The sequence below is a fragment of the Micromys minutus genome (assembly GCF_963924665.1).
Source record: "Micromys minutus genome assembly, chromosome: 18".
NCBI classification, from domain to species: domain Eukaryota; kingdom Metazoa; phylum Chordata; class Mammalia; order Rodentia; family Muridae; genus Micromys; species Micromys minutus.
This window is the reverse complement of record NC_137953.1, coordinates 1739887-1766480: the sequence shown is the minus strand read 5'-3', so window position 1 is coordinate 1766480 and position 26594 is coordinate 1739887. Positions and strand designations below refer to the sequence as shown.

Sequence of the window (26594 nt, the reverse complement as noted above, 5' to 3'; positions counted from 1 at the left end):
ATTATGCATATTTGTGAGGATGCAGCTGGCAGGTTCTAAGGACAGGGAGGTGACATCACATGGTCGTTCATGAACCACTGTGCACTAAATGAGAAAGGAGAAAAGCAGTACCCAGAAAAGATGTCCGCATGTCTCTTTACTGGAGGCCTGACATTGAACTGTAGAACAAAGGAGAAACACTTCCCAATGCCAGGCAGAGAAATGAGGATTGGGGCTCTCTGGTCACCACTTGAGCCAATTGTTAGGAACTAGCCATGGAAAAATCCACGGTTTTGTTGGAAGGTGACCATCCAGATGATCCAAGCATAAATATGAATTGACAGCAAATGAAAATTTCAGAGAGGGGGAGTATCTCTTCTTTAATTCCTTCAGTTTCAGAAACAATATTAGAAAATCTGATCCCAGAAAAAGGCCACTAAAGCCAAGAAAAGTAAAATGTGGCCAGAATAAAGCAGTTGTACCTACAGTGCTACTACCAGTAGGTGTCCTAGCTAGACACTCAGGCCTCAGCTAAAGCACCATTGCTTCATGGAGATAACTGAGTGATTCTGAAGATCTGCAGGGCGGTGGTGTCTTTAGTCCCAGCACCTGGGAAGGAAGAGGCTGGAGGAGGATCTGAATTTGAGACCATTCTGGTATACAGAAATACAGAAAGAGTTCCAAGAAAGTGTGTGTGTGTGTGTACAGAAAGAGTTCCAAGAAAACGTGTGTGTTGGGGGGTTACGTTCTAAAGATCAAATCTACAGGAAATCTATTTCGGCTGTTTCCAAGAGAAAAACGTTCAAATAATGTGCGTGTGCGAAGGGAGAGGACCATATAAGCTCAGGCGAGCTTTGCTTCTGTGTCCAGTAGAACTGTTCTCAGCAGAGTTGTTCCGCTTGGAGTACTCGGGACTATCGGGAAGTCCTGCAGGTGTTTTCTGTACCTTTAGCTAAAGCTATGAAGCGACTGCGCCCTGAGAAGTCTGCATTATATTGTCCGAAAGAGAGCACTCTGAAAATACTACAAATCCCATCGTGTCACTTCAGCGGGGGGGGGAGGGGGGGGTGAGCGAGCCCTTGGCGCACGTGGGCGGATCTGACCAATAACGACTGTCGTTACAGCGAACAGTTTGCACGGGTTTGTAAAAGGCCGCGGCAGGCAAAGAGAGACGCGGCGAGGGTAGTCACCAACGAGAAGTCCCTAGAGTTGTGAGGCAGGTAAGGGGCAAGGTGGGAGAGGCGGAGCACCGGCAGGGCACGGCTTAGGGCGGAAATAGAGGCGGAAAACGTGTTCGGGGAACTGTGTGTTGGACAGATGACATTTCTGCTGGGCCCGCACTTGGTGCCGGAAGTGAGCGTCTCGCCGAGGATGCCGGGAAGCGGGTCGCACGGGAAGCGCGTTTTCCAGCCGGCTGTTCCCGGAAGCTGAGCTTAGGCGCGTTCCCCTAAACAACACAGAAGGATTGTGGCCCAGACTGTTATTTGACAGCAACCGAGCCGATTCTACAATCAGTAAATGTCTGCGGGCCGTGACGTTCCGATTTAACCCGACAGTTGTATTCCTAAAATGGGTAAATAGCGCCTCCGCTGGGTCCCTTGAGTGAATGCGTGTACTCGAGTAATTCTTTCTCACTTGGGGCGGTGTTCACTTGCCCAAAACAGCATCCACACACCGACCAGCTCAGCGGCCGGATGGAACCAGGGGGCAACCTATCGCGTCCAGGGTTCCCTCTCCCAGCGCCAGGCGCTGTTCATCCTCGTACTGAGAAGAGATTACCATCGGGAGACCCTTCAGGTTTCCAACGAAGCTCCTTCACAAGTCGTGTTCCTTGTGTATCCTTTTTTAAGACAGAGTCTGCAAGCCGGGCGTGGTGGCGCAGCCTGTCATCCCAGCACTCGGGAGGCGAAGGCAAGAAGAGCTCAAATTCCGGGACAGCTAGGCTACATAACAGACCCTGTATCAGAAAGAAAAGAACAAACTGGGTATGGTGGCGAGCTCCTTTAATTCCAGAACTGGAGGCAGGACAGCCGGGGCTATACAAAGAAACCCTACTCCCCACCTCCCGCCGCACCCCAAAAAAGGAAAATAAGAAAACAGTAATAATTCGTTTTCATGTTTTCAAATTTGAATAGTAAAAAAATGAAATTAAAATCTCCACTTCTCGGGTCTTAAATCACTGCTGAGGGAATTGACATCTATACTGTGTCCTTAAAGTCTTTTTAAAAAAGGATTTGTGTGTATGTGTTCCCAGTGTGTCAAAGAAGTTGGATTTCCCAGAATTAAGAGTTATTGGCAGTTGAGCCCGGGATGTTGGTTCTTGGGACCAAACTTGGATTCTCTATAAGAGTAATACACACTCTTAACCACTAAACCATCTCTCCAGCCCCATTTGCCCTTTTACTTTTCTAAACTAAACATAGCATACATAAAGCACTAAGCTTTTGTCACTCCACCATGTATGTTGAGACTTACTTGTTACTGGTACACAGATCTCAATTCACATTACTCAGCACCCTGTACCTCGTTCTTTAGTGGAAGTCCTTTTCCTAGTCTGCAGTTATAAACTATCACAGGGGGTGTCTCTGTGATTTGGACAGCCAGGTGTACGTAGTAAGACCCTATCCTCAGAAAAGAGGAAGAAGAGGTGGGAGCTGGAAAGATGACCCAGTGGTTAAGAGCACATACTGCTCTTGCAGAGGATCTGAGTTGAGTTCCCAGCACCCATGTCCTGTAGCTCACAAGCACCTGTAACTACAGACCCAGACGGATGCAGTGTGTATCCAATGTGTCTATACCCTATACCCATGCAGACTCTGACACAAGGAATAGGTTCCAGCCCCTTTGGAAACAGTTTTTCAGGTTCTGGAAATGTTAACTGTACAGAGGAAATAGCCATATTTACTATGATGTTTATACACTTATTGAAATATATGGCCCAGCACTATGGTCCATATATGTAGCCCTACCACTTAGGAGGTTGAGACATCAAGAGTTCAAGGCCTACCTCAAGTACATAATAAGTTCCAGGTCACAGAGTAAAACCTTATCTTAAATAAAAGAAATAGTATATGGCACTCAATAAATATATACTTGTGGGGGAGCTCTTACTTAAGATCAAGGGTCTTCTACATGCTAGCGAGTTTTCTACAACTCTGCTCTACTGCCTTCAACCCCATGTAAGTTTATGGGAAGACAGTTGTCTACACAAATACTTGTCCCAATATTATGTTTTACCATTCAGGAAGGTGAATGGGTCCAGTTCTGTACTGTGGCTTCTGTTCCTGTCAGCCTTGTAAAGTGACATTACTGGCACTTTATTACTTTCTTGTTGAAAGTATAAATGTTAAATTTCCACAGCAATATCTGACAAATATTTCTTAATTGTCAAATTTTTAGATATAGACCTCATGGGGGCCTTTGCTTGTGTTGATGCTCTGGCATTGTGGACTGGCCCCAAGTATCTCTCATGGACTAGCATGTCACCAGCTAATGAGCTATCCTAGCTCCTACTCTGCCTGTTTCTAAGCAGAAAGATCCATTTTTGTCATATGACAACTATTTTCTCTTGTTTTACTTTAGGCTGCCAAGAGTTCTACCTAGAGGAGCTGGAATCTGACTGGAACCCTGAGCAAGAGCTTTGTTAGTGGGGATGGAATGTCTGCAATGTTACATCAGAGTTCAGCCTTCAGAGGACTTAGGCCAAGTGGCATACCTCACTGCCGATGAGCATGCCTGACTTTGTGCTGTCTGATCATCACAGACTAATGAGGCGCACAGTAGGTCTTATGGACACAGGCTCCACGGCTCTCCAGGTGCCCTGGCTGCTGGCACAGGTAGGACTGGGAAGGACTGCGCTATGTTTCAGGAGATCAGTAAAAGTGAAGTAACCTGTCTTTCCTGTGCTCTGGTCCTTTCCGAGGCAGGTTCTCATGTAGCCCAGGTTTGCCTTGAATACCTTTGTAGCTGGGAAGGACACTGAATTCATGATTCTTTTGCTTTACCTCCTGAGTGCTGGGGCTGCAGGCATGTACCACAGTCTCCATGCTGAAGCACCATCCTAGTCCTAACAGTTGGGAGCCTAAGGCAGGGGGATCTGTGAGAATTTGAGACTAGCCTGGGCTACTTACTGCTTAGTTATGGTTACTACTGCTATGACAAAATACATGACCAAAAAGCAAGTCAGGAAGAAAAGGGTTTATTTGACTTACACTTCCAGATGACTGTTAATTTTCTGAAGAAAGTCAGGACAGAAATTCAAACAGGGCAGGAACCTGGAGTCAGGAGCTGATACGGAGTTAAGAGAGTGATGCTGCTTGCCCAGCTTGCTCATCCTGCTCTCTTAGCCCCATCAATCACTAATTAAGAAAATGCTTTACAGCCATGTCTTAGGTGTTACTGCTGTGAAGAGACATCGGGACTATGGCAGCTCTTTAAAGGAGGAGATTTAAATAGTTTCAGAGGTTCAGTCCATTTTCATCATGGTGGGAAGCATGGCAGCATGCAGGCAGGTGTGGTGCTGGAGAAGCTGGGAGTTCTACATCTGGATCTGCAGGCCTTTAAGAGAAGACTGACTCAATACAAGGTGTAGCTTTAGCATATACAGCTATATATAAAATTTTATATATATATATGAGAGCTTGAAGCCTGCCTCCACAGTGACACACTTCCTCCAACAAGGCCACGCCTTCTCCAACAAGGCCACATCTAATAGTGCCACTTCCTATGAGCTAAACATTCAAATACGTAAGTCTATTCAAACCACCAGAAGCCACATCTTATAAAGGCATTTTCTCAATTAAGGTTCCCTCTCATCAGATAACTGTAGCTTTCGTCAAACTGACATAAAACTAGCCAGGACAGGTACATTTTTACAATCTAATCTGAACTACAAATTGAAAACCTATTCCAAAATAAGTAAATGCAGATCTGTCCCTCACCTTTTCTTTCTCTGAATGTTAACTCTGTGTGAATGTGTTCTCTTGCTGATGGTCTCATCTTTCTTAGGGGCTGTGAACAATGGAACCAACCTCTCAGAGGACTAAAGTCCCAGCTTTCTTATCTGACTTGGGGAAGGCCACATTGAGGGGAATCAGGAAGTGTCCCCGCTGTGGTACGTACAATGGAACCCGTGGGTTGAGCTGTAAGAACAAGACATGTGGAACCATATTTCGTTATGGTGCCCGAAAGCAGCCTAGCATTGAAGCTGTCAAAATCATCACAGGCTCTGATCTACAGGTCTACTCTGTGCGGCAAAGAGACCGAGGCCCTGACTACCGATGCTTTGTGGAGCTAGGTGTTTCAGAGACCGCGATCCAGACCGTGGATGGTACAATCATCACTCAGCTGAGCTCTGGCCGGTGTTATGTTCCTTCATGCTTGAAAGCTGCCACTCAAGGCCTGGTGGAAAACCAATGTCAACACATCAAGCTAGCGGTGAACTGCCAGGCGGAGGCCACCCCTCTGACTCTGAAGAGTTCAGTCCTGAATGCTATGCAGGCTTCCCCAGAAACCAAACAGACCATATGGCAGTTGGCCACAGAACCTACGGGTCCCCTGGTACAGAGAGTCACTAAAAACATTATGGTAGTGAAATGCAAAGCCAGCCAAAAGCACAACTTGGGCTATTTGCACACGTCCTTCATGCAGAAAATCAGCTCCAGAAGTTTGCCAGAGCGCCGCTTCTTCTGCTCCTGCCAGACTCTGAAGTCACACAAGTCTAGCGTCCCCAAGGCTGAGGCAGCCCCAAAGTGCATCCACGTCTTTGCTTGCCTCTGTGCCTTTGCCAGTGATGAGGCATTGGCTCAGGAATTCTCGGACTTCCTAAATTTCGATGCCAGCGGTATGTGGGGAGATAGACAGTTATTTAGGTGTTCTAAAGTGGCAGTGAAGGCGTTCCGTTGATACATTTGGGAATTGTCCTAATAGCCCTTAGATTCTGGTATCTAGAAACTACAGGTGAAGAGAACTGTCTTTTTATTAATTGTGTGCATGTAGGTGTGTATGTACTGTGTGCATGTACTGTGGCATACATATACACACCTCAGACAATTCTGTGGTGTCACTTCTCGCCATGTGCATTTACAAGGGCTCCAGGGTTTGAACTCTGGTCCACAGCAAGTGCTTTTACCTTCTGAGCCATCACACTAATGCACCTTTAAAAAGCCTGATAGATAGGCGGTGGTGGTGTGAACCTTTAATCCCAGCATTCAAGAGGCAGAGACAGGCAGATCTCAGAGCTTGGGGCCATCCTGCTCTTCAGAGTGAGCTCCAGGACTGACAGAGCTACACAGAGAAACCCTGCCTCCTTAAAAAAAATCCCCAAACATAATATTTTGGTAATATAATCAGCTGACCTCAAAATGAGTCAGTCCTATTGCCTCTCCTACATACTGGGATTACAGCCAGACCACTCCTGACTGGCCTGTCTCCTTTAGATTCAGCACATGTACTGAAAGGTTTGGTTAGATGACCGAAATTAATAATCTAGAGAGATGAACATACTGTTTTAGACATTGAATTTAGTAAGTGTGTGTGTGTGTGTGTGTGTGTGTGTGTTTGAGAGAGAGATCTTTTTGGCACTTGAATGTACGCCCAGCTTTTTACATGAGTTCTGGGTATTTGAACTCAGGGTCTCATCCTTTTATATCAAATGCACTTACCCACATCAGTCTTCTCAGCCTGTAGCTAGATTTTTTTTTCTAAGAGTACAGATAACCTAAGTTGACCAAAATTACACATACACACACACACATAAAAATACTTGATTGTAGCTTTTTTTTTTTATCTCCAAAAATGAAGGTGCCTTGTTTTTTTGTTTTTTTTTTTTTTGTTGTTGTTGTTGTTGACATTTTTAACTTAAGCTAATTTATTTAGTTAGTTGATTTAATGTGTATGTGTGTGTGTTTCGTTGTATATCCGTGCCTTGTCAGAGGTCAGGGAAGGCTTCAGATTTGCTGGAAGTGGAGTTATAGTTGAATGTGAGCTGCCATGTGGTTGCTGGGAGCCAAATCCATATCCTCTGCAAGAGCTTCAGACCTCTGTTGTGAAAATATTTTCATCTGTTTGTTTTTTAAATGTGTTTGTATCTGTGTGGGTGTGCGTGGTGCACATGTGGAGGTCAGAGGCACCCTCAGCTTTCGGTCATTGCCTTACTTCCCCACGACCTAAGGACTGAGCGCAGAAGCTTCACCCCTCGCTTGCTCCTTGTTCCATACTCCATACTCCAAGCATTTCACATAGGCCTTTACATTTTTTAAAAATTATTTTTTATATATGAGTTTTTTGCTTGCATGTACACATGTGCCAGGTAACCCACAGAGGCCAGAAGAATGTATTGGATACCTTTTAATTGAGTTACAGACAGTTGTGAACTGCCGTGTGGGTGCTAGGAATCAAACCCAGGTCCTCTGAAAGAGAAGGCAGTGCTCTGAAGGACTGAGCTATCTCCTTAGCTCCACTGACTTTTCTTAAAATTTGTATTTTCTGTGTGTGAGTGACTGCCTGCACGTATATGTGTATGTGCACCACTGTGTGCCTGCTGCCCATAGGCCTGAGGACTTACAGGGTGGTTTTGAACCACCACGTAGGTGCTGGGAACCAGTTCTGGGTCCTCTGCCAGAACAGTAATTGCTTTAACTGCCCTGCATTCTCTCCGGCCTCGTGTCTAAATGTTTACGTGGGTTTTGGGTGAAGTGTATCTGTGTGGGCATCAGGTTCCTGTAAGGCCAGAGGCATGAAACTAGAGGAGCTCAAGAGCAAGTGGTGATGAGCCAGCCATCATGGATGCTTGTGGCTGTACACACTCAAGTGCATGGATGCTGGTACCCAGGAGGCCAGAGCTGTCAGATATTTCCTTGACCTGTGGTTGCAGGTAGCCGTGACCGATGCATGTGACAGAGCAGCACATGCTCTGAACTCCTGAGCCATCTCTCCAGCCCAGCCCCCAACTTTTATTTCTTAATGATTGTTAGCTGCCAACAGCTACTAGCATTTTAGTTTCCATTTTTCTATATAAGTACAGGTGTGTGTGTGTGTGTGTGCGCATGCTGGAGATAGAACCCAGAGTCTTATGTATTCTAGGCAGGTCCTCTGCTCCCAAACCACTTCCCCATTCCTAACTAGAGCAAAATGTTGGGGGAATATTTTCAAGTAACTTATTTTACATCAAGCAACTGGTCTTTTTTTTTTTTTTTTTTTTTTTCTGGAGTCAGACTTTTATAGATTACTTTTTCTGTAGTTAGGGGTCCAAACTTTCTCTTGAATAGTAGTGGTAACTCAGAAACCTTCTTTTTCTAAGGTCTTAAAGAGATGATTGTGCCCCAGTTAGGCTGCCATGCAGAACCCTCTGTCTCTGCCCGAGAGTCTGCTGCCTCTAAGCCCCGGAAGAGGAAGAAGGATGACATGTCTGGTGAGATGATTTTACTCACTTCTTTAGTGTGTAGTGATTGTCTTTTGTTTTTCACTGAGTCTGAGGAATCATGAGAAAAGACTCTTGTTCCTGAATTTTTAATAACTTTTTTTTTTAAGTAAGAGATAGGTCAGGTGGTGTACTTCAGAAACAGAGGCAGGTTTGAGGTTTAGAACCTAAAGAGTTTAAGCCAGTGAGGATGAAAGAAAGAGGGAGGGGGAGGGAGGGAGGGAGAGAAGGAAAGGGAGAACTTCAGGTCCAGGGAGAAGCCCTATCTTATGGGAACAAGGTAGAGAGCAATACAAGAAGATGCCCAACATCCTGTTCTGGCTCCACCACCACCTCACTTACAGACACACCAAGCAGAGTAAATGAGCTGGCTGTAGAGGTGTGTGCAAGCAAACCCAACACCTGGAGAGCCTGGAGGGTCAGCATCCGAAATCAGTCTTAGCTGCATACCAAGATTGAGGCCATCTTAGGCTGTCCTGTATGAAACACAAAAACAAAAAACCAAACAAATATCATAAAGTTATGCATAAGAAGAAAATGGAAGAGAACTCACAAGAAGGCATGTTGGTTATCAGACAGGTAAAAACAGTGGGCAGCTTTCTTTCTTCCACCTCTGTTTTTCATCCAAATCTCTTATAAACAGCAGAAAAAGTTTAAATGTTATGTTTAATAATTAATACTGGTTTGTTCTAGAAACTAATGCTATCCTGGATATTTCCAAAGACTATTTTTGTTTTAGGAATTGACTATCAAGTCAATTTTTATAATTTTACAGAATTAAAAATGATTATTTTATGTGTGTCTTGTCTATGTATATATGCACATGCATGTATGTATATTCATGTGTGTTTGTGTACCATGTGTGTTCCTAGGGAATATGGAATCCCCCAGAACTGGAGTGACAGGAGGTGTGAGCTACTGTGTGGGTGCTGGGAAACTAAACCCTGCTCCTCTGCAAAGGAGTCAGTGTTCTTAACTGCTAAGCCATTACTCTAGCTCCTGTTTGCAGACTTCTTTTAGGATTATTTATTCTCTGGGCTGGAAAGAGCTCAGTGGGTAGACTCTTGCTGTCAAGTTTGAAGATGTGAGTAATTGGGGACTATCCTGGGACCCCCCCCCCATGGTGGAAAGAAAGAACTAACTCCCACAGATTGTCCTCTGACCTCTGTGTGCCTTGTGGCACACCTACATACACATGAAATGAAAATGTCAGGAGACATGGCCCAGTGGTTAAGAGCACTGAATGCTCTTCCAGAAGACTCTGCTGATTTCAATTCCCTGTAGCCACCTGGCAGCTCACAACTGTCTCTAATGCTAGTTCCAGGGATCTGGCACCCTCACATGTAGGCAAAAACAGTAATAAACATAGTATAAAAATAAATTAAAGTGTAACAACAAAATTACTTTGTCTTATATGTTGGTAAGATTACCTTTAACTCCTGGTCCTGTCTCTACCTCCCATCTGCTAGATTACATGCCAGGCTATAGATACCTCATTTCGTGTTGTGTGTTTTGTCTTGGAGACAGGATCTCCCACACCCCACGCCTGGGGCTCCTTGCTGTGGAGGACAACCATGAACATATTGCACCTCCACTCCCTGCTGGCACTGCAGGCTTGGGCCATTGCCCGTAGTTTATGGGGTGCAGGGCTCAGACATGACAGGCAGCAGCAGAACCATCTCATGCCCTAGGCATGCCTTAAGTGTGGGAACCTATCTGTGATCTAGGTGCACAGGTGAACAGCTCACTGGTGCCACAGGACGCAGTAAGCAGCAATCTAAGGAAGAGTGGCCTGAAAAAGCCTGTGGTTACACCGTCACTGAAAAGGCAGGGTAAGTCTCCCTTCCTAGAAGGGGTTCCAGGGGTGGATACCATCCAGGGTGGTCAGGAGTATTCACAAGAAGTGCTGCATGTGGGTGGAGTCCCGGCAGCTGAGGTCTCTCCTGTTCCCCAGGTTCAGTCATGCTCAGAATTCTGCTAGAACAGCCAGGCAGTGCACAGACACCTGTAACTCCAGCATAAGAAGTAAAACAAATCCAAAAATAAATTGATGGCTCCGTGGTTTAGAGCACTTTCTGCTCTTTCAGGGGACCTGGGTTCAATTCATAGCACCTACATCCAGCAGCTCACAGCTGTAACTCAGTGTGTAGACCTGGCTGTTTTGAACTGTGGCTCAGCTCTGCAGGTAACTCCATCTCTAAGCAATATAGTACCCTCTCTGGCCTTCAGGATCACAGAGAAGACACATGCTACATATACATTCTGGCAAAACACCCATACATACAAAATAAATCAAATGAATCTCTAAATTATTATTTTGTTTGTCTATGTCTGAATACACCTGTTGTTTTGCCTGCATGTATGTCTGTGCACCACTTACATTTTGTGCCCTCAGGCCAAAAGAGGTTTTTGGACCTCCTGAGACTGGAGTTATAGACAGCTGCCGTGTGTAGATTTACGTTAAGGTGGAGAGGTAGCAGGGAAAGAGTCTGGAAGAGCGGAAGAGAGGGAGAGGAGGGGGATTCACAGAGGAAGATGGAGGCAGATGTGTATGTTTCTCTCATCATATCTCTAGCTTGATGAGGTTATGATTATTTCTAAGGGTTTCTAGGTGTCTAATTTATCTCACATAGAAGGGCAGTTTATATATCTTTGTCCATTGGTTGTAAGCTTATTATGTAGAGGGTTTGTGGATTGAGAATTTAACATATAAGCCTGTTTGATAAGTTAATGGATATGGAGTCATGTTTGTACCAGGCGGTGGAGGAACACGCGGGGTGGCCGTATCCACCCGGGACAGAAGCAGCAGGGGCAGTGGAGTGAACCTCACCTGAGTTCTCAGAGGAGGCATGGAACGCCAAGTTGGAGATCCCAGCAGTGCCATATGGTCCCTGGGTGCCAGCACTAGTATGGGTTAAAGGTTTCCACCTTTTCTATGGGTGCTAGGAACTGAACCAGCTCCTTTTGAAGAACAGCCAGTGCTCCTAACTGCAGAGCCATCTGTCCCGCCTCTAAAGTAAAAGCAGACAGTGATGCACCACACTGCCTGTGTCCTGCAGTGCCAGTGCTCAGGAAGCAGAGGCAGAGGCATGACCATGGCCAACAGCCATTGAGTCTGCACACTGCACAGGCCAGGGAGGGCTGCATGCAAGGCCTTGTGTTAAAGAACTGAGATGAAATAAGGACACTGTGTAATCAGAGACAGATCAGAGTAGGGCAGTGTCTTGCAATGGAAGTGTTTCTGTCTCGCCCGTGGCTGCACATATGATAAAACACAGAACTGTGTGCGTGCATGCAAGTATGTGCAAAAGGGGCAAAGGCAAATGGGCCCTTAGGTTGTGTCCATAGCATTTTCCCAGGTGAGTATTTGTTCTGGGTGACTTAAAACTTTCTTCTGGGAAGTCTCGGCAAAGGGTATACAAGTCCTCATTTTATTTTTTGAGATTGGGTCTTACTAGGTAGGTCAGTATGGCTTCAACCTTAGCCTCCTGGGTGAACATTCAGGTTGTTGGCGTTCACTATCACCAGGGAAATTTTGTATTTCATACACCTGTATAAGAATATACATTTATATCAAAAAGTTCTAAATACTCTTTAAAGAAAAGAAACTTTAAAATTACTGAAAACAAAAATTTTAAAGTCCAAAAATTTTTGCATGTTTTGTAATACAAAAAGTTGAACCAGGGCCTCAAGATATCAGGTATGCTCACTACACTGAGTCCCTGCTGTTACATTAGCCTCCATCCCTTGTTACTTTATTTCTCATTAGTTTATTCCAGGGTTTTCAGATTTTTGGCTTTTCTATTTTATTTGATGATAAATCTTCATTCCTTTTGCATTTCTAAATACAAACATTTACAGTTACATGTAAAGATACTATAGCAATTCATAATGGATAACCTCCCTTTTTATTTTTATTTTGTTGTTGTTGTTTTTTTCAAGACAGGGTTTCTCTGTGTATTCCTGGCTGTCCTGGAACTCTGTAGACCAGGCTGGCCTCGAACTCACAGAGACCCACCTGCCTCAGCCTCTTAAGCAGTGGGATTAAAGGCATGCGCCATCACTGCCTAGCCAATATCTCCCTGCCTTTAATTACTAATTATTATAATGTGAAGAGCAGTTTTGCCTGTATGTTTGTCTGTCTACTATATCTTATGCACGCCTCACTGGAACTAGAGTTGTGAGCTGAACAAGTGTGAGCTGCTGTGGTTCTGAAAATCAACCCAGGTCTTCAAGAGAAGCCACTGGCTTTTTAAAATTATTATTATAATTATTAATGAGTACACTGTAGCTGTCTTCAGACACACCAGAAGAGGGCATCAGATCTCATTACAGATGGTTGTGAGCCACCATGTGGTTGCTGGGAATTGAACTCAGGACCTTTGGAAGAGCAGTCAGTGCCCTTAACCACTGAGCCATCTCTCTAGACCCTGTTTTACTGTGCTTTGGTTTGTGTTGCCCTTGGCTGCCCTGGACCTTGATGTGTAGACCAGGGTGGCCTTGAACTCACAGCAGTCCACTAGCTTCTGCCTCCTGACTGCTAGAACTAAAGGCGTGCACCACCACACCTGGCTGTTCAACCTGTCTTTTCCAAAATTCCCTGAGTAGCCACAGATGGCCCTGGACTCCTGCTCCTCCTGCCTCTGTTTCCCAGGTGCTGGCACAGGCAGATGTCCTCCTCTGTGCTACAGACACTGTAGTGTGAGCATGCACCATTACGCTCAGCACACATGGACTTTTAAGTTTTATGAAGCTGGAGAGATGGCTCAGCAGGTAAGAGCTCTTGGTACTCTTGCAGAGGACCCAAGTTCAATACCCAGAATTCACATTGGGTGGCCTTGCTGGCCTCAGAGGCCACTGCATGCACGTGATATATAAGAGAGATATGTAGTTACCTATGTATATATGTAAGTAAAAATTAATATTAAAACACATCTGTTATCACACTGGATATCGTATAATGTATAGTTGTTATATGTCAGTTAAAAAGAAAAACCCTCAAACCTATTTCACTTAGTTTCTTTTCTCTGTATTTAATTTTTATGTTATTTTTTCTGTATAAACTACTTGACTATTTCAAGCTTCAGTTAATTGTTTATTTTGAAAGAAAAGTAAAGTTTATGAAAAAAATTGCTGTGTTTTTTTTTCCTTTTTCTAGTCTGTGGTCAGCTGTTAGATGAGGCACAAGTAACCTTGTCCTTCCAAGATTGGCTGGCCAGTGTCACAGAGCGTATCCACCAAACCATGCACTATCAGTTTGACGGTAAGTCCTGCCGGAAGTGGAGACATCACAGTGGTAGGTAGCAGCTCTGCTCTGATTTGCAGGGAAACTGATCGTGGGTTCCGAGAGCACTGAGCCACAAGAAAGTAAACGTCAAGCTGGTGTGGCAGTACAGAGCTGGAGGATTGCCCTAAGTCAGCCTGGGTTGCAGACAGATTTGTTCTGTTGTTTTAAAGGACACTGACGTAGAGGTGTGGTTCAATGTGAAAGCATGTTTCCTGTGTGCACAAGTCTCCGAGTTCTTTCCCAATACTAAGAAAAAAAATAAGCTAACCAGATGGCTTAGTGGTAAAGGCACTTGCTCTCAAGCCTAACAACCTGATTTTGATCTCCAGGACTGCTAAGGGTAAAGGAGAAAGCCAATTCCCACAAGTTGTCCTTTGACCTATACATGTATGATGTGGCCCATGTTCTTTTCTCCCCCATGAGTAAACAAATGTAATACAAAAACAGCAAACAAGCAAACGAAGAAGAGTTTGGGGGGGGTGGGGGGGTTGAAACTGTAAGCACTGTACCAGCTTTCACCTCTCTGCTTCCTGACACTGGTTGTGATGGAGCCAGCCACTTCACACTCCTGCTGTCCAGGGTTCGAACCTCTCTGACTACAATGCCTTCCCTGTTGCAAACCTATACCCTTAACCTGTGAGACACATAGACCCTTTTATTTTTACACTACTTTCATTAGTATTGTGTCCAGCAGAATTCTTAATACAGGTCTCCTGATTTGTTAGGTGATGAAAAGCTCCATGCTTTTTTGAAGCATTTTGACTATATGACCCCCAGAACCCACCTAAAAATGTTTCACTCTGGGTTTAGGAGATGTGAAACTGTAATCTCAATGCTAAATGGCCCCTTGCTCTCTAGTCTAATTGGCAGGCGTCAAGTTTGGATGAGAGAGCTTGTCTCAGTTGCAGGTGGGCAGTGAGATGTTCAATAAGGAAAGGCACCTTCCCACCAAACCTGATGATCTGAGTGTAATCACTGAACTCATGGTAGACAGACAAAACTGGCTTCTATAGGTTATCCTCTGACACCACACACACACTTTAAATTAAAACAAATCAGGACTGGAGTGATAGCTCAGCAGTTAAGAGCATTTATTGCGTTCAGAGGACCTGAGTTTGGTTCCCAGCATCCACATGATGACTCCATATCCCCAGTTCCACGGGATCTAACCCCTTCTGACTTCTTCATATACATACTTATTTCACATACAAACATGCAGGCAAAATATTGATATACATAAAACAATTCTTATTCTTTTTTAATTAAAATGTTTTAATAAGCAAAAAGTCATGCAAACAACAAAGACAGAAATATAGTCCTAAGAAAGCCTGTAAGTTCACCTCTGACCTCTACACCACTTTCAAATATGTCTGTGTGTACTGTGCACACATGAACCCATAACACATCTGTACACAGTAAGCACTGAGTTTTGACATTCGCATTCTGAATCAATCAAAGTAGGCAAAGCCAGCTGTGTGGGGTGACCTGCACCTAGAATCTCACAGGAGAATCCATTCAAGGTCTCACTCCCAATGAGTGAGGGGCCAGCCAACTACTTAAGAGTATCAGTAACATAGGTGGTGGTGGTGTACATCTCTAATCCTAGGACTAGGAAAACAGGCAGTTGATCTCTGTGTTCCAGGACAGCCAGGGATACACAGAGAAACCCTGACTCAAAACACATTTAAAAAAAAAAAAAAAAAGAGTAACACTTGGACATCTGTGAGTCCCAGGCCAAGGAAAGCTATATATAGTGACTCTGTCTCAAAAACAAGCAAAACAGAAATATCAAGAAAAAGAGAATATAAAGATATAAAGTAGCAGTCTTTTTCTAGTTCTTTAAAAAAAAAGTCTTTATTTATTTTACTTGTTTGGAGTTTCTATTTTTTGTTTTGTTCTGTTTACATGTATCTTTGTGACTGTGTGTGCCTCAGACTCTAAAAATTCTAGGATTATAGAGTGCCCCACCTTGTCTAACAACTTGTTCAATATGTATTATTAAACATTTTAGAAATAAAATAGATTTATTTTATTTGAATGGGTATTTTACCTACAGGTATGTATACATACCACAAGCATCCCTGGTATCTGCAAAAATCAGGAGAGGTAGTCAGACCTCGTGAAACTAGAGTCATGGATGGTTGTGAGCCCCACCCCACCCCACCAGGTCCTCTGTGAGAGCAACAAGCACTGTAACTATTGAACTAATTGTTTGTCAAGTTAACCCATGGCCTTCCTCTCAGAGCCGTGCTCACTGTTACGGTAATGCTAGCACATGGGAAGGAGGAAGACAGCCCTGAGGTTTGAGGTCAGTCTGGTCTACGAACTGACTTAAATCCAGACCCTACCTGGTTACAGAATAAGACTGTGTCTAAAAAATGTCCAAAGCTCTGCGCTTCTCCACGGAGCTCTAGATGTTTCCTTCTACTAGAATGAAGAAAAACCCTGAGCTCAGTTGTCTCCCGTCAAAATTCTGTTGACTTTTTCTTCATCCAAATTACTTTAAGAGATTAGGATGTTTTCTTCTATTTTATGTGCCCTGAAGTCATAGTTAGACTGATGCTGACCGGACCTGCAGCGACCTCATCCTGTAATCTTAGCACTCACGGTCCTGACTGAGCCGGTGAGAGCAGCCTTTCCTTTGCTTAGACATGAATACAGCCAGCAAGTGCCCGGGCACAGAGGCTGGAACTCAGTCAAGTGCCCGGACACGGAGGCCAGTGAGAGGCTCCTTCACTCTGCTTACGTGTTCTCATTACACATGGCCTTCAAGGAGAGACGTCTGCTCTGGTGGTGGTTACACAACTGGGGCTCTGCAATGTCAACCTTGGTGGAGGATAGGGATGAAGGAAGGATCAGATGCCGCCCTTGGCTTGTGAGGTCCCATCAATCTTTTTACCTTTGAGTAAAGAAACCTCGAGGGGTGGTGGTGGTGGTGCTACATCTTATTTTGCTGGGAGAGGGACACCTACATGCCATGGCCAATGTGTGACAGTAGAAAACAACCTGCAGGAATTGGATCTCCCTTTCCTTTCCACCAGACACTTAGGGTCACATCCCCATTCATTCCTTCCCCTTTCCCTGTTTATTTAAATGACGCCCTTCTCTTTTCTGCAGGCAAACCAGAGCCCCTGGTGTTCCACATTCCTCAGTCCTTTTTTGATGCCTTGCAACAGAGAATATCCATAGGAAGTGCAAAAAAGCGGCTCCCCAACTCTACCACAGGTGCGGATCCCCAACTCCACCTCAGGTGCGGGTCCCCAACTCCACCACAGGTGCGGGTCCCCAACTCCGCCACAGGTGCGGGTCCCCAACTCCGCCACAGGTGCGGGTCCCCAACTCCGCCACAGGTGCGGGTCCCCAACTCCGCCACAGGTGCGGGTCCCCAACTCCACCACAGGTGCCGGGGGTCCCCCAGTTGTGACCTAAAGAACTATGTGTAGAAAAATATCTGTGGGACTTTCAGAGTTACCATGTCTGGGTAGGTTATGAGGACATGAAACTTGTGGATATTAACTTTTAGAACAGTGACTATCCCTCCAAAGACAGATAGATACTCCTCGCAGGAAGAGTGAATTGAAACATCCAGGAGGTGTAAACCTGGTAAATGATAGCAAAGACTGTTTAATACTTCTAGGTGTGGTATCGTTTCCACAAAATTAATTACCTGAAGCCCCAGCGGCCATCAGTAGATACACCATCCATCCTGTCGGTATGCAGATGGACTGGGATCACTCTCTCAGCAGAGCCCTAACTCTGATAACAAGACATGATTGTTCGCTAGCATCTTCAAGGATATTTGTGTCAAACTGACTGAAGTCCAGAGGGGGCTTTCCAGAGACTTTGGTCTGGAGGAAGCATTTCCAGCCGTCTTAAGAACACGCTTCCAGCTGGGCAGTGTAGGAGGGACTGGTCACATGGCTTCCACAGGAAGCAGAGGGAGATGAGTGGGGACGCTCATCTTGCTGTCTCCTTTTTGTTCTGTCCAGGTCTCTAATATAGAATGGTACAGCTCATATTTACATGTGGTCTTCACCCCTAGTTAATCTATACATTCCCTGAAAAACATAGACTTGTTTCCGTGGTGATTGTATATCTCATCAAGTTGACAGTATTATCAGTCACAAGACATCCATTGGTAACGTGACGCCAAAGCACATCACTGTAAATCTTGACATTGGTGTCTAGTTCCCATGGGAGCATGGCCCTCTCAAAATACAGAATGCTTTAGGTTCAACATCATAAGTTTCCATAGGCTCTTAACAGCCCCAGGTCTCATCTAAGACTCAAGCCAGTCTTAACTGGGAACACTACAACATGAGAGATAGCCTACACTGAATAGCACAGGGTGAACATCCCTATTCCAAAGTGGAAGAGTTAGGGCCTAGCGAGGGATAATTGGATCAAAGCAAGACTGAAGCTCACCAGGGCAACGCCAAATCCTGTTCTTTCATGTTGGCATCTAGGGCACCAAAGGGCCTAGGGAGCCTCACCCTCCAGCTCTGTTGCCTGAGGACTCAGCCTCTCTTGAGCCAGCCCCACTGCATGTCTGCAGCTTTCCTCCACAAACATTGGATGGCACTGCTGTCAGTGACCTCCTGGGTCTCCTACTGCAGCTCAGGCGTCACCTTCACACCTCTGCTCAGCAGCCTCAGAATACCAGTCATGCCGCGCTTTGCCCCGCAACAGTGCCCTCCGGAACTGTGGCACAAGGCTCCATGATTCCCTCAGTCTCACATCTTAATACCTGCAGAACCAATATCTGTGGACAGTGCTGCTAGCTCAGGCTAGACCTAACGTTCCAATCACAGCTGCGGTGGCTGTTGTGTGCTGACTCTTGGGGAGCACTTCCTAGGCAGGTGTTTGTGAGCAGGGAACCCTTTCCTTGCCATCCTCAGTTTAGACTGTTCTTTCTAGTGAGGTTTTACTTTTACAATTGGAGGCGTTGATGTGTGGGGTCTTCCCTCATCCCTCAGGACCCCTTTCCTGTTATCCCAGTGCAGGGTGCCATGTTTCTCTTAGTGGCTCTAACCTGACCTAACGGTTACAGATGCTTTCAGTCCTGCATTGACTCTAACGTTCAACTTGCTCGTGCTCTTTTGTTTGACAAAGTGCAAACTTTGACACCTTTTCTGCTCCTTTTGTTCTTTCTCCTTGGGACCTGAGTGAGCAGTGAGCCATAGTCGCTGTGTGAGTGCCATGTGTCTTAAGATGAACATGCAGTCCACTCCTTCATAATGCAGCTCTACCCAGGCTCTGGCACAGGCAAAACAGGTCTCCTTTGGATAGCATGAGTCTCTGCCGGCCTGGTTCCTGGGTGCTGTCATTCCTCTCTGAAGGCACATGAACCAGGCCTCTCAGCACTTCGGTCTCCCATGACCTCATCAGCGTGCCCACTGGGCTCTACTTAGAGGACTTTAGGCGTTTCCAGCCCATGGAGCCAAACTCTTCTACGTTCCTCCCATAAACCAGTTCCAAAAGTCCATTAACCAAATAGTCAGGATTATCAGAGCAACCGCCCCACTTAATAATTCTGTGTTAGTTACTTGTTACCGTGATAAAATACCTGACAGGAAGTACCTTACAGAAGGAAGTGTGTGTGTTGGCTCACTGTTGGGATACACATGATAGAGAAGAAAGGACAGCAGGAAAATGAGGCAGCCATTACACAGTCTACAGCTAGGGAGCAAAGAGATGGATCCTGGAACTTAGCTTGAATCCTTTTCATTCAGTTTGGAACCCCAGCCCATGGAGTGATGCCACCCACAGTTAGGATGGGTCTTCCCACCTCAATCTCATACACTTGCCTAGAGATGTGTGTTGTCTTGTTGATTCTAAGTCCAAACAAGTTGATCATCAAGATTAACCATTATGCCAGTCATGATCGCAAATACGCTTAATCAAAGCATTCAGGAGGTAGAGGCAGGTAGAGCTCTGGGTGTTTGTGGCCAGCCTGATCTACAAAATGAGTTCCAGCTCAGTCAAGGATACACAGGGAAACCCCATCTTAAAAGACACCAACAAACATAAAGACTAATCATCACAAATTTTGGAAAAGGGAGATTTTATTTTTAGAGTAACTTTAGAAATAAAGATGGGGGAGGAGAGCCATCAGGTGGCCAACAACCAAAAGTGATTACAACCAGAAAGCAATGGTGTCTTGTCAGTAAGTTGTCAGGTGGTACAACAGTGACTCTGTGAGTTCACAATGCTTTGAGACACGAAGACCTTTCCGTTCATAGCTTATCTGTGTAATTTTGAGACCATCAAACTAGAGGCCTCTCATACAGTAATGTTAATCCTCAGATGAACTGTGAGCCGCTGGTGGAGCTGTTTAATTTCACATGCAGGTGCTGGGTAGGTGTCACTTTAATTCCTTTCAGAATGGAATTCTGTGCACATAGCTCTACCAGACATAGGAACAGTAGCCCAGGGGCCTGGGTTTGCCCTAGCACTACAGAAAAGCAGTGACTACAAGATACGTAAACGAGTCTCCAAGGTCTAAAAAGGACCATTGGAAGGCCTCAGCCTTCTACGTTATACATCCATTTCCTGAGCCCAGGCGGTACCTGCCAGACTGACATGCTTGCAGAGGTGGGAATTGGAGGATGACTGCACTGCAGTGAGCTGGAGCCGGGTAGTGCGCACCCTGGGAGGACACTGCTTCCATACTCACGTTTGTCCTTCTCACCACAGCTTTTGTTCGGAAAGACGCCTTGCCACTGGGAACCTTCTCCAAGTACACCTGGCATATCACTAATATTCTGCAAGTCAAACAAATCTTAGATACCCCAGAGGTAAGGGCTTATTCCTCAGGAGCCGTTTGTGCGTGCCTGTGTGTGTGTACGTGTGTGTGTGTGTGTGTGTGTGTGTGTGTGTGTGTGTAGGCACACGTGCACACTTGTACGTCTGGATGTGAAAGCTAGAGGTTCACATTAGGTATCTTTTTCAACCACCCTTAACCTTATTTTTTGAGACATGGTCTTTTGTCATTGTTTTGTTTTTTTTGAGACAAGAGTTTCTGGCTGTCTTGGAACTTGCTCTGTAGACCAGGCTGGCCTCAAACTCAAAGAGATGCACCTGCTTCGACTCCCAAGTACTGAGATTAAATGCATGTGTCACCACCACCTGGTGTTTCATTGCTCAGTTTAGTCTGACTAACTGGCCAGCAAGCCCAGGACCCAGCTGTCTCTCCTGCACCACTTTGTTTTTGAGGCAGTGTCTGTGTACAGCTCGGCTCCCCCCTTCTGTTGGTTCTCGGGGTTGAACACAGATGGTCACCCTTGCCCAAGCACTGTTACCTACTCAGCCATCTCACAGGCCAACACTATGCATTTTAAAATAATTTGTTGATGTAGATGTGAAGTAGTGTGACAGATCACACCCTTCCTACAGAAGTAGAATATTCCAGAAAACTCAGCAGTGTGACTCTGATACATGGAGGTTAAAGTAACCAAGCTTACCACCTCATGCTAAGGCAGAAATTTGGAATTTCAGGGGTATGCAGTGAGACTGTCTCAGACACAAACACAAAAAGATTAGATTAGAGGCATAGCATCATTGCATTCAGAAGTAAGGTTTAGATGGCTACACATCTTACATGTGAGTCCTAGAAGACAGGGTCAGGGAGAGAACATGTCTTGAGGTTAAGTGTGATAAAGTAGCGCTCTTTGTCCTCCTCTAGTCTCTCTGTGTGCATATATAGGCACATGTATCTGTACACATGTTCACATATACAACACATACATACATGGAATACAAAACTTTTTTAAAGAAAGTTTATTGACTTGCCTGCACTAATATAAGAAGATCATCATGGGGTTGGAGATGTGGATCTGTGATTAAAAGCACTGGTTGTGCTTCCAGAGGACCCAGGTTCAATTCTTAGCACCTCCATGGCCGCTCACAAGTGCCATGTAACTGTAACTACTTCAGCTCCATGGTGTCTAACACTCTTCCTCTGACTTCTCAACACCCACATACATGACAGGCATATATACATACACAGTCAGGTCCCAAAGAAGCCTGGGGCAAGCCTCAATACCTGTGGCTCCTCCCTGCCCCTCCCAGCTCACCCTAAATTCTCCAGCCCAGGGCTGGGATTCTCTTTTCTGTGTAAGGCAGCCATTTAGGCTACAACACTGTTAGTTCTGCTATTGATTCTCTTAGATCTGTGTGCTGTCTGAACCTCATCCCCACACCCTCTTTCTTTTCCTCTCCTGCTCCTCACCCCCTCCTCTCATGGCCTCCTTCAGTCTGTTTGGATTCTTCCAGATGCCTCTGACTGTTCTCTCCCTCATATCTACAGTAAAACCTTCTCAACAGTACCTAGGAGCAGCCGTGTCCTTGTTTTTATTCACACACATGTACATGAGTGATAAAATTAATATTTTGAAAAGGTAGAATCATAAGTGACCTAGTGGCACCCAAGATATATGTGTATCAAGTTTTCTGTGTCCTCTTTCTTACTGTCTGTACCCAGATGCCCCTTGAAATCACACGTAGCTTTATCCAGAACCGGGACGGGACTTATGAGCTGTTTAAATGCCCAAAAGTGGAAGTAGAGAGCATAGCAGAGGCCTACAGCCGCACAGAGAAGCAGCCTGTGCTGAGACCTCTGGAGCTGAAAACCTTCCTCAAAGTTGGTAAGTGACATTCAGAAGTGTCTCTGCCTGAGGGTCACCTGTTCCTGAGGCTCTGGATCTTGTCCTTAATCAAAGCATATGCACTCATTTTGTAAGAAACATGTTTGTCTCTTTTGAACCAGTGTACAGAGACAGGCAGGTAGATCAATGGAATAGAATTGAAGATCTAGAAATGAACCCACACACCTATGATCACTTGATCGTTGACAAAGGAGCTAAAACCATCCAGTGGGGGAAAAAAGACAGCATTTTCAACAAATGGTGCTGGTTCAGCTGTTGGTCAGCATGTAGAAGAAGGCAAATCGATCCATTCTTACTGCCCTGTACAAAGCTCAACTCCAAGTGGATCAAGATCCTCCACATAAAACAGATACACTGAAACTAATAGAAATGAAAGTGGGAAGAGCCTGGAACTCAGAGGCACAGGGAAAATCCTCCTTAACAGAACACAATGGCTTATGCTCTAAGATCAAGAGTTGACAAATGGGACCTCATGAAACTGGTGATTTCTGAACAGTAGCTGAATGTGTGTATGTACGGTGGAGAGATCATGAAAGAATTAGTGAACCCCTCCTCACAGAAACATCACGCCACAATCTCACTGTCTATTCTGACTGGTCTAAAATTCACTGTGTAGACTGAAGAAGGAAGTGTGGGGAAGAGGAGCTAGAGAGATGGCTCAGTGGTTAAGAGCACTGACTGTTCTTCCAAAGGTCCTGAGTTCAGTTCCCAGCAACCATCTGTAATGAGGTCCGATGCCTCTGCTGGTGTGTCTGGAGATAATTACCATGTATCATATGCTTAAAATAAATAAATCTAAAGAAGGAAAAAGGAAGGATGTGACTGCTCCCAAGTATGAAGGTTTATTGTAGATAAGAGGAAGAACATAGCCAGAGGATACTCTGCATATTTTGTCACATGTAAATGTTTGATCCTCTGAAGTTTATTATGTATGTTGTTAATATACCAACCATTTTCTCCTTTCTTCCAGATTGTTATTGGTTGGTGTCCAATATTTGATATAAGAAATTTTTACTAAGTCAGATGAAGTGGGATTTGCTTTTAATCAGATGCATTCAGATGGCAGAGGCAGGCAGACCTGTGAGTTCCGGGACAGCCAATGTTACAGAGACCCTGTCTCAAAAAATAAAACATGCTTGTGTTTTTGTTACTGGTCGGAAACCCCATTCATCTGTATCCTCAGGCCAGTGCCGTGGTGCTGGGGAACCAAATGCAGATTTGGCTTTGTCTAAGCTCGAGCCTCTCTTGCTGGCTTCTCTTCCCAGTGCTGCCCGGCTGTCACTGAGCATTTAGAGAGGGGTCAGAGAGCAAACTGTGGGAGTCGTTCTCCCCTTGTACCATGAGGGTCAGGTCATCAAGCTTGGAAGCAAGTCCTTTAACCTAGCCACCTCACTGGCCCTTGAAGTCTTCTTCTGAATGGTTTCAGCAGCACTGGCTGCTCTGCCTTCATTCCTCTACTCCTCTTATTCTCAGCTTGGTGCAAGTTCCACCTGGGCAGTTAATCCCTGGGCACTTGTTTCTAATTTGTTATTTCCTTTACATTTAATATATTTGGGGGTGGGGTAAAGAGTACTGTGGAACACGGATAGGGGACAGCTTGCAAAGGTCGGCTCTCTCCTTCCACCAAGAGCTCCCTGAAAGTGCCCTCAGCCACTAAAGCACCTTGTTGGCCCTGTTCTGTCTGTTTCTTCTGCAGCATTTGCTTGTGACAGGGTCTCACTTTGTAACCCTGGCTGGTCTCCAGCTCACAGAGATCCATCTGTCTCTGCATCCAAAGACTGCTGGGATTACAGTTGTGGGCTACTAAGCCCAGTCTTGGCTTCTTATTTAAAGCTGATCAGAATAAAATGTTCTGCATTAGAATTTTGGTAACGCTGCCTCCTCCTTTGTTAAGAATGTGTTACAAACTGAGGGTGATGGTAAATGCTTTCAAACCCAGCACTCTAGAAGCAGAGAGGTGAGCCTGGTCCACAGAGGCAGTTCCAGAACAGTGAGGGCAACACAGAAAACAAGTCACAAAAATAGGGGGAAAGGTAAGGGGGTGTCTCAGTCAGGGTCTCTACTCCTGCACAAACATCATGACCAAGAACAAGCTGGGGAGGAAAGGGTTTATTCAGCTTACACTTCCACGTTGCTGTTCATCACCAAAGGAAGTCAGGACTGGAACCCAAGCAGGTCAGGAAGCAGGAGCTGATGCAGAGGCCATGGATGGTTGTTTGTTACTGGCTTGCTTCCCCTGGCTTGCTCAGCTTGCTTTCTTATAGAACCCAGGTCTACCAGCCCAGGGATGGCACCACCCACAATGGGCTGGGCCAGGGATGGCTCCACCCACAATGGGCGGGGCCCTCCCTCCTTGATCACTAGTTGAGAAAATGCCTTCCAGCTGGATCTCATGGAGGCATTTCCTCAACTGAGGCTCCTTTCTCTGTGATAACTCCAGCTTGTGTCAAGTTGACACAAAACCAGTCAGTACAGGGGGGTTACAAAACTCAGACTCCAAGCATGTAGGTTTGTTGGTTCTTCTTATTTTTATTTCATCCATATGGCTTTCCTCATGCAGACTATCTTTCTGAAAGTTCGGGCATTGTTAGTTAGCTTTACCAGGCTTTTTCAGTCATAAGTTGAGCTTTCCCAGTTTTCTGTTTTCACTGATAGTCAAGTGAAGTCCTAGCAGCTCTCTCTCTTGAAGCGGGAGCTGTGATGTCTGTCAAATGAGCCAGGCAGTACCTTGACCACACAGCTCTGCAGCCCCATGTCACAAGCCTCAGGTTCCTGGGACTAGTTCCTTGCTGACCACTAAGAAGAGAATAGTGTGAGGTAGAGGAGTTGCATGTGTGCCACAGCATGTATATAGAGCTCAGAGGACAACTTGGTGGAGTTGATTCTTTATGTAGGTTCGGAAAATTGAACTCAGGTTGCCAGGCTTGCGTTCCCAATGCCTTTTTTTTTATTGAACCATCTTGCCAGCCATATCTAGTGTTATTATATTACTACACAGTAAATATGAGGACATCCTTAGTTCCAGTGAAGACCCTGTCAAAAAAATTTTTTTAAAGCAAACACAAATAGTCAGGTGGACCCATACTAATTGGCCTGCCCCTTTCCCTCTGTAGGTAACACTTCCCCAGATCAAAAGGAACCAACACCCTTTATCATTGAGTGGATCCCAGATATCCTCCCGCAATCCAAGATTGGTGAGCTTCGAATCAAGTTTGAGTATGGTCACCACCGGAATGGACACGTGGCTGACTACCAGGACCCAAGGCCACCCATGGACCAACCCCTGGAGCTGGCCCCTCTAACTACTATCACTTTCCCTTGAGGCAAATCAAGAGTATTTTGCAGAGTTTGCACATCCCAACCCCTGAGGACTGTAAATCCTAATAGCACTTATATGATCCTGCTAATGAACAGCACTTGGCTAAGTAAGATACAGTTACGAAGCCCATGCATGTGTGTTCTGCAGAAGAGACTTTCTAATAGCCCTGTGCACAGTCGTCATTGAACATTGGGCCTGTGTGCACAGTCGTCATTGAACATTGGGCACTGGTTTCTGACCAGGGTTTTAGAAGAAACAAAGTCCAGCTCATTGGCTTCTCATGGATTCATGAATCTGCAGCTTGTTTTTCTGTAACTCTCCAAAAGTTGCAGCACTGGATCTTGGCCAACAGTGTTAGAAAGTTAATGAGGCCCTGGCCAAGCAGAATCCTCTCTCTACCTGAGAGCTCCAATCATACTCTATCCTGATAACAAATAAAGTACAATGTCACTAGTTTTCCCAAATGGTGTCATCGATGTCATGATTTTATATTTAGAACCTTTGGGAGAATTTATCTTGTAGTAAACAGGAAAGAGTGGGCAGTGCCAGGGGATCAGCAACCCGTAGTCACCACCACTTCCACCCACCCACTCCACAAGGTTTCTTGTGTAGCCTTGGCTGTCCTGGAACTCAGTGGACCAGGCTGGTCTCGAACTCAGATTCATCTGTCTCTGCCTTCCTCTGGGATTAAAATCATTTTATTATTATTATTATTGTGTTGTTATTAAAAATTGAGAACAGCTGAGCACTCGGGAGGTAGAGGCAGCCAATCTGAGTTTGAGGCCAGCCTGTTCCACATAGTGAGTTCCCGGACAGCAAGAGCTACAAAATGAGAACCTGTTTGTTGTTATTTTGTTTTTTTTAAGCTGGTAAAATTCAAAACCTAGTTCTGGGTTCACTCATCACAGAACGGAGATGGTGGAG

General features: G+C 45.2%; 1 protein-coding gene across 5 annotated transcripts; it reads left to right on the top strand.

Annotated features, from left to right (window-relative positions):
* The first annotated feature begins 1116 nt into the window (after nt 1-1116).
* On the top strand, nt 1117-26082 carry LOC308432763 (uncharacterized protein C2orf42 homolog). 5 transcript variants are annotated; one of them, XM_080932559.1, is made up of 10 exons: nt 1117-1199; nt 3562-3815; nt 4987-5821; nt 8279-8389; nt 10126-10230; nt 13557-13661; nt 16803-16910; nt 20382-20482; nt 22168-22330; nt 25465-26082. In XM_080932559.1, the coding sequence occupies exons 3-10, from the start codon at nt 4999-5001 to the stop codon at nt 25671-25673; spliced, it is 1725 nt and encodes a 574-aa protein (XP_080788685.1). In that variant the 5' UTR covers nt 1117-1199; nt 3562-3815; nt 4987-4998; the 3' UTR covers nt 25674-26082. The 5 variants fall into 5 exon arrangements, with proteins under 5 accessions (XP_080788685.1, XP_080788686.1, XP_080788684.1 ...); XM_080932560.1 differs by lacking the exon at nt 1117-1199 and adding an exon at nt 1271-1552; XM_080932558.1 differs by lacking the exon at nt 1117-1199 and adding an exon at nt 1271-1964.
* The last annotated feature ends 512 nt before the right edge of the window (nt 26083-26594 follow it).

Bases quoted from the DNA above. Each gene is read 5' to 3' on its own strand.
- LOC308432763 (XM_080932559.1), top strand. From the start codon at position 4,999: ATGGAACCAACCTCTCAGAGGACTAAAGTCCCAGCTTTCTTATCTGAC. The intron at 8,390-10,125 runs GTGAGATGATTT...TCTGTGATCTAG, and splicing joins GAAGAAGGATGACATGTCTG to GTGCACAGGTGAACAGCTCA. The intron at 20,483-22,167 runs GTAAGGGCTTAT...GTCTGTACCCAG, and splicing joins AAATCTTAGATACCCCAGAG to ATGCCCCTTGAAATCACACG.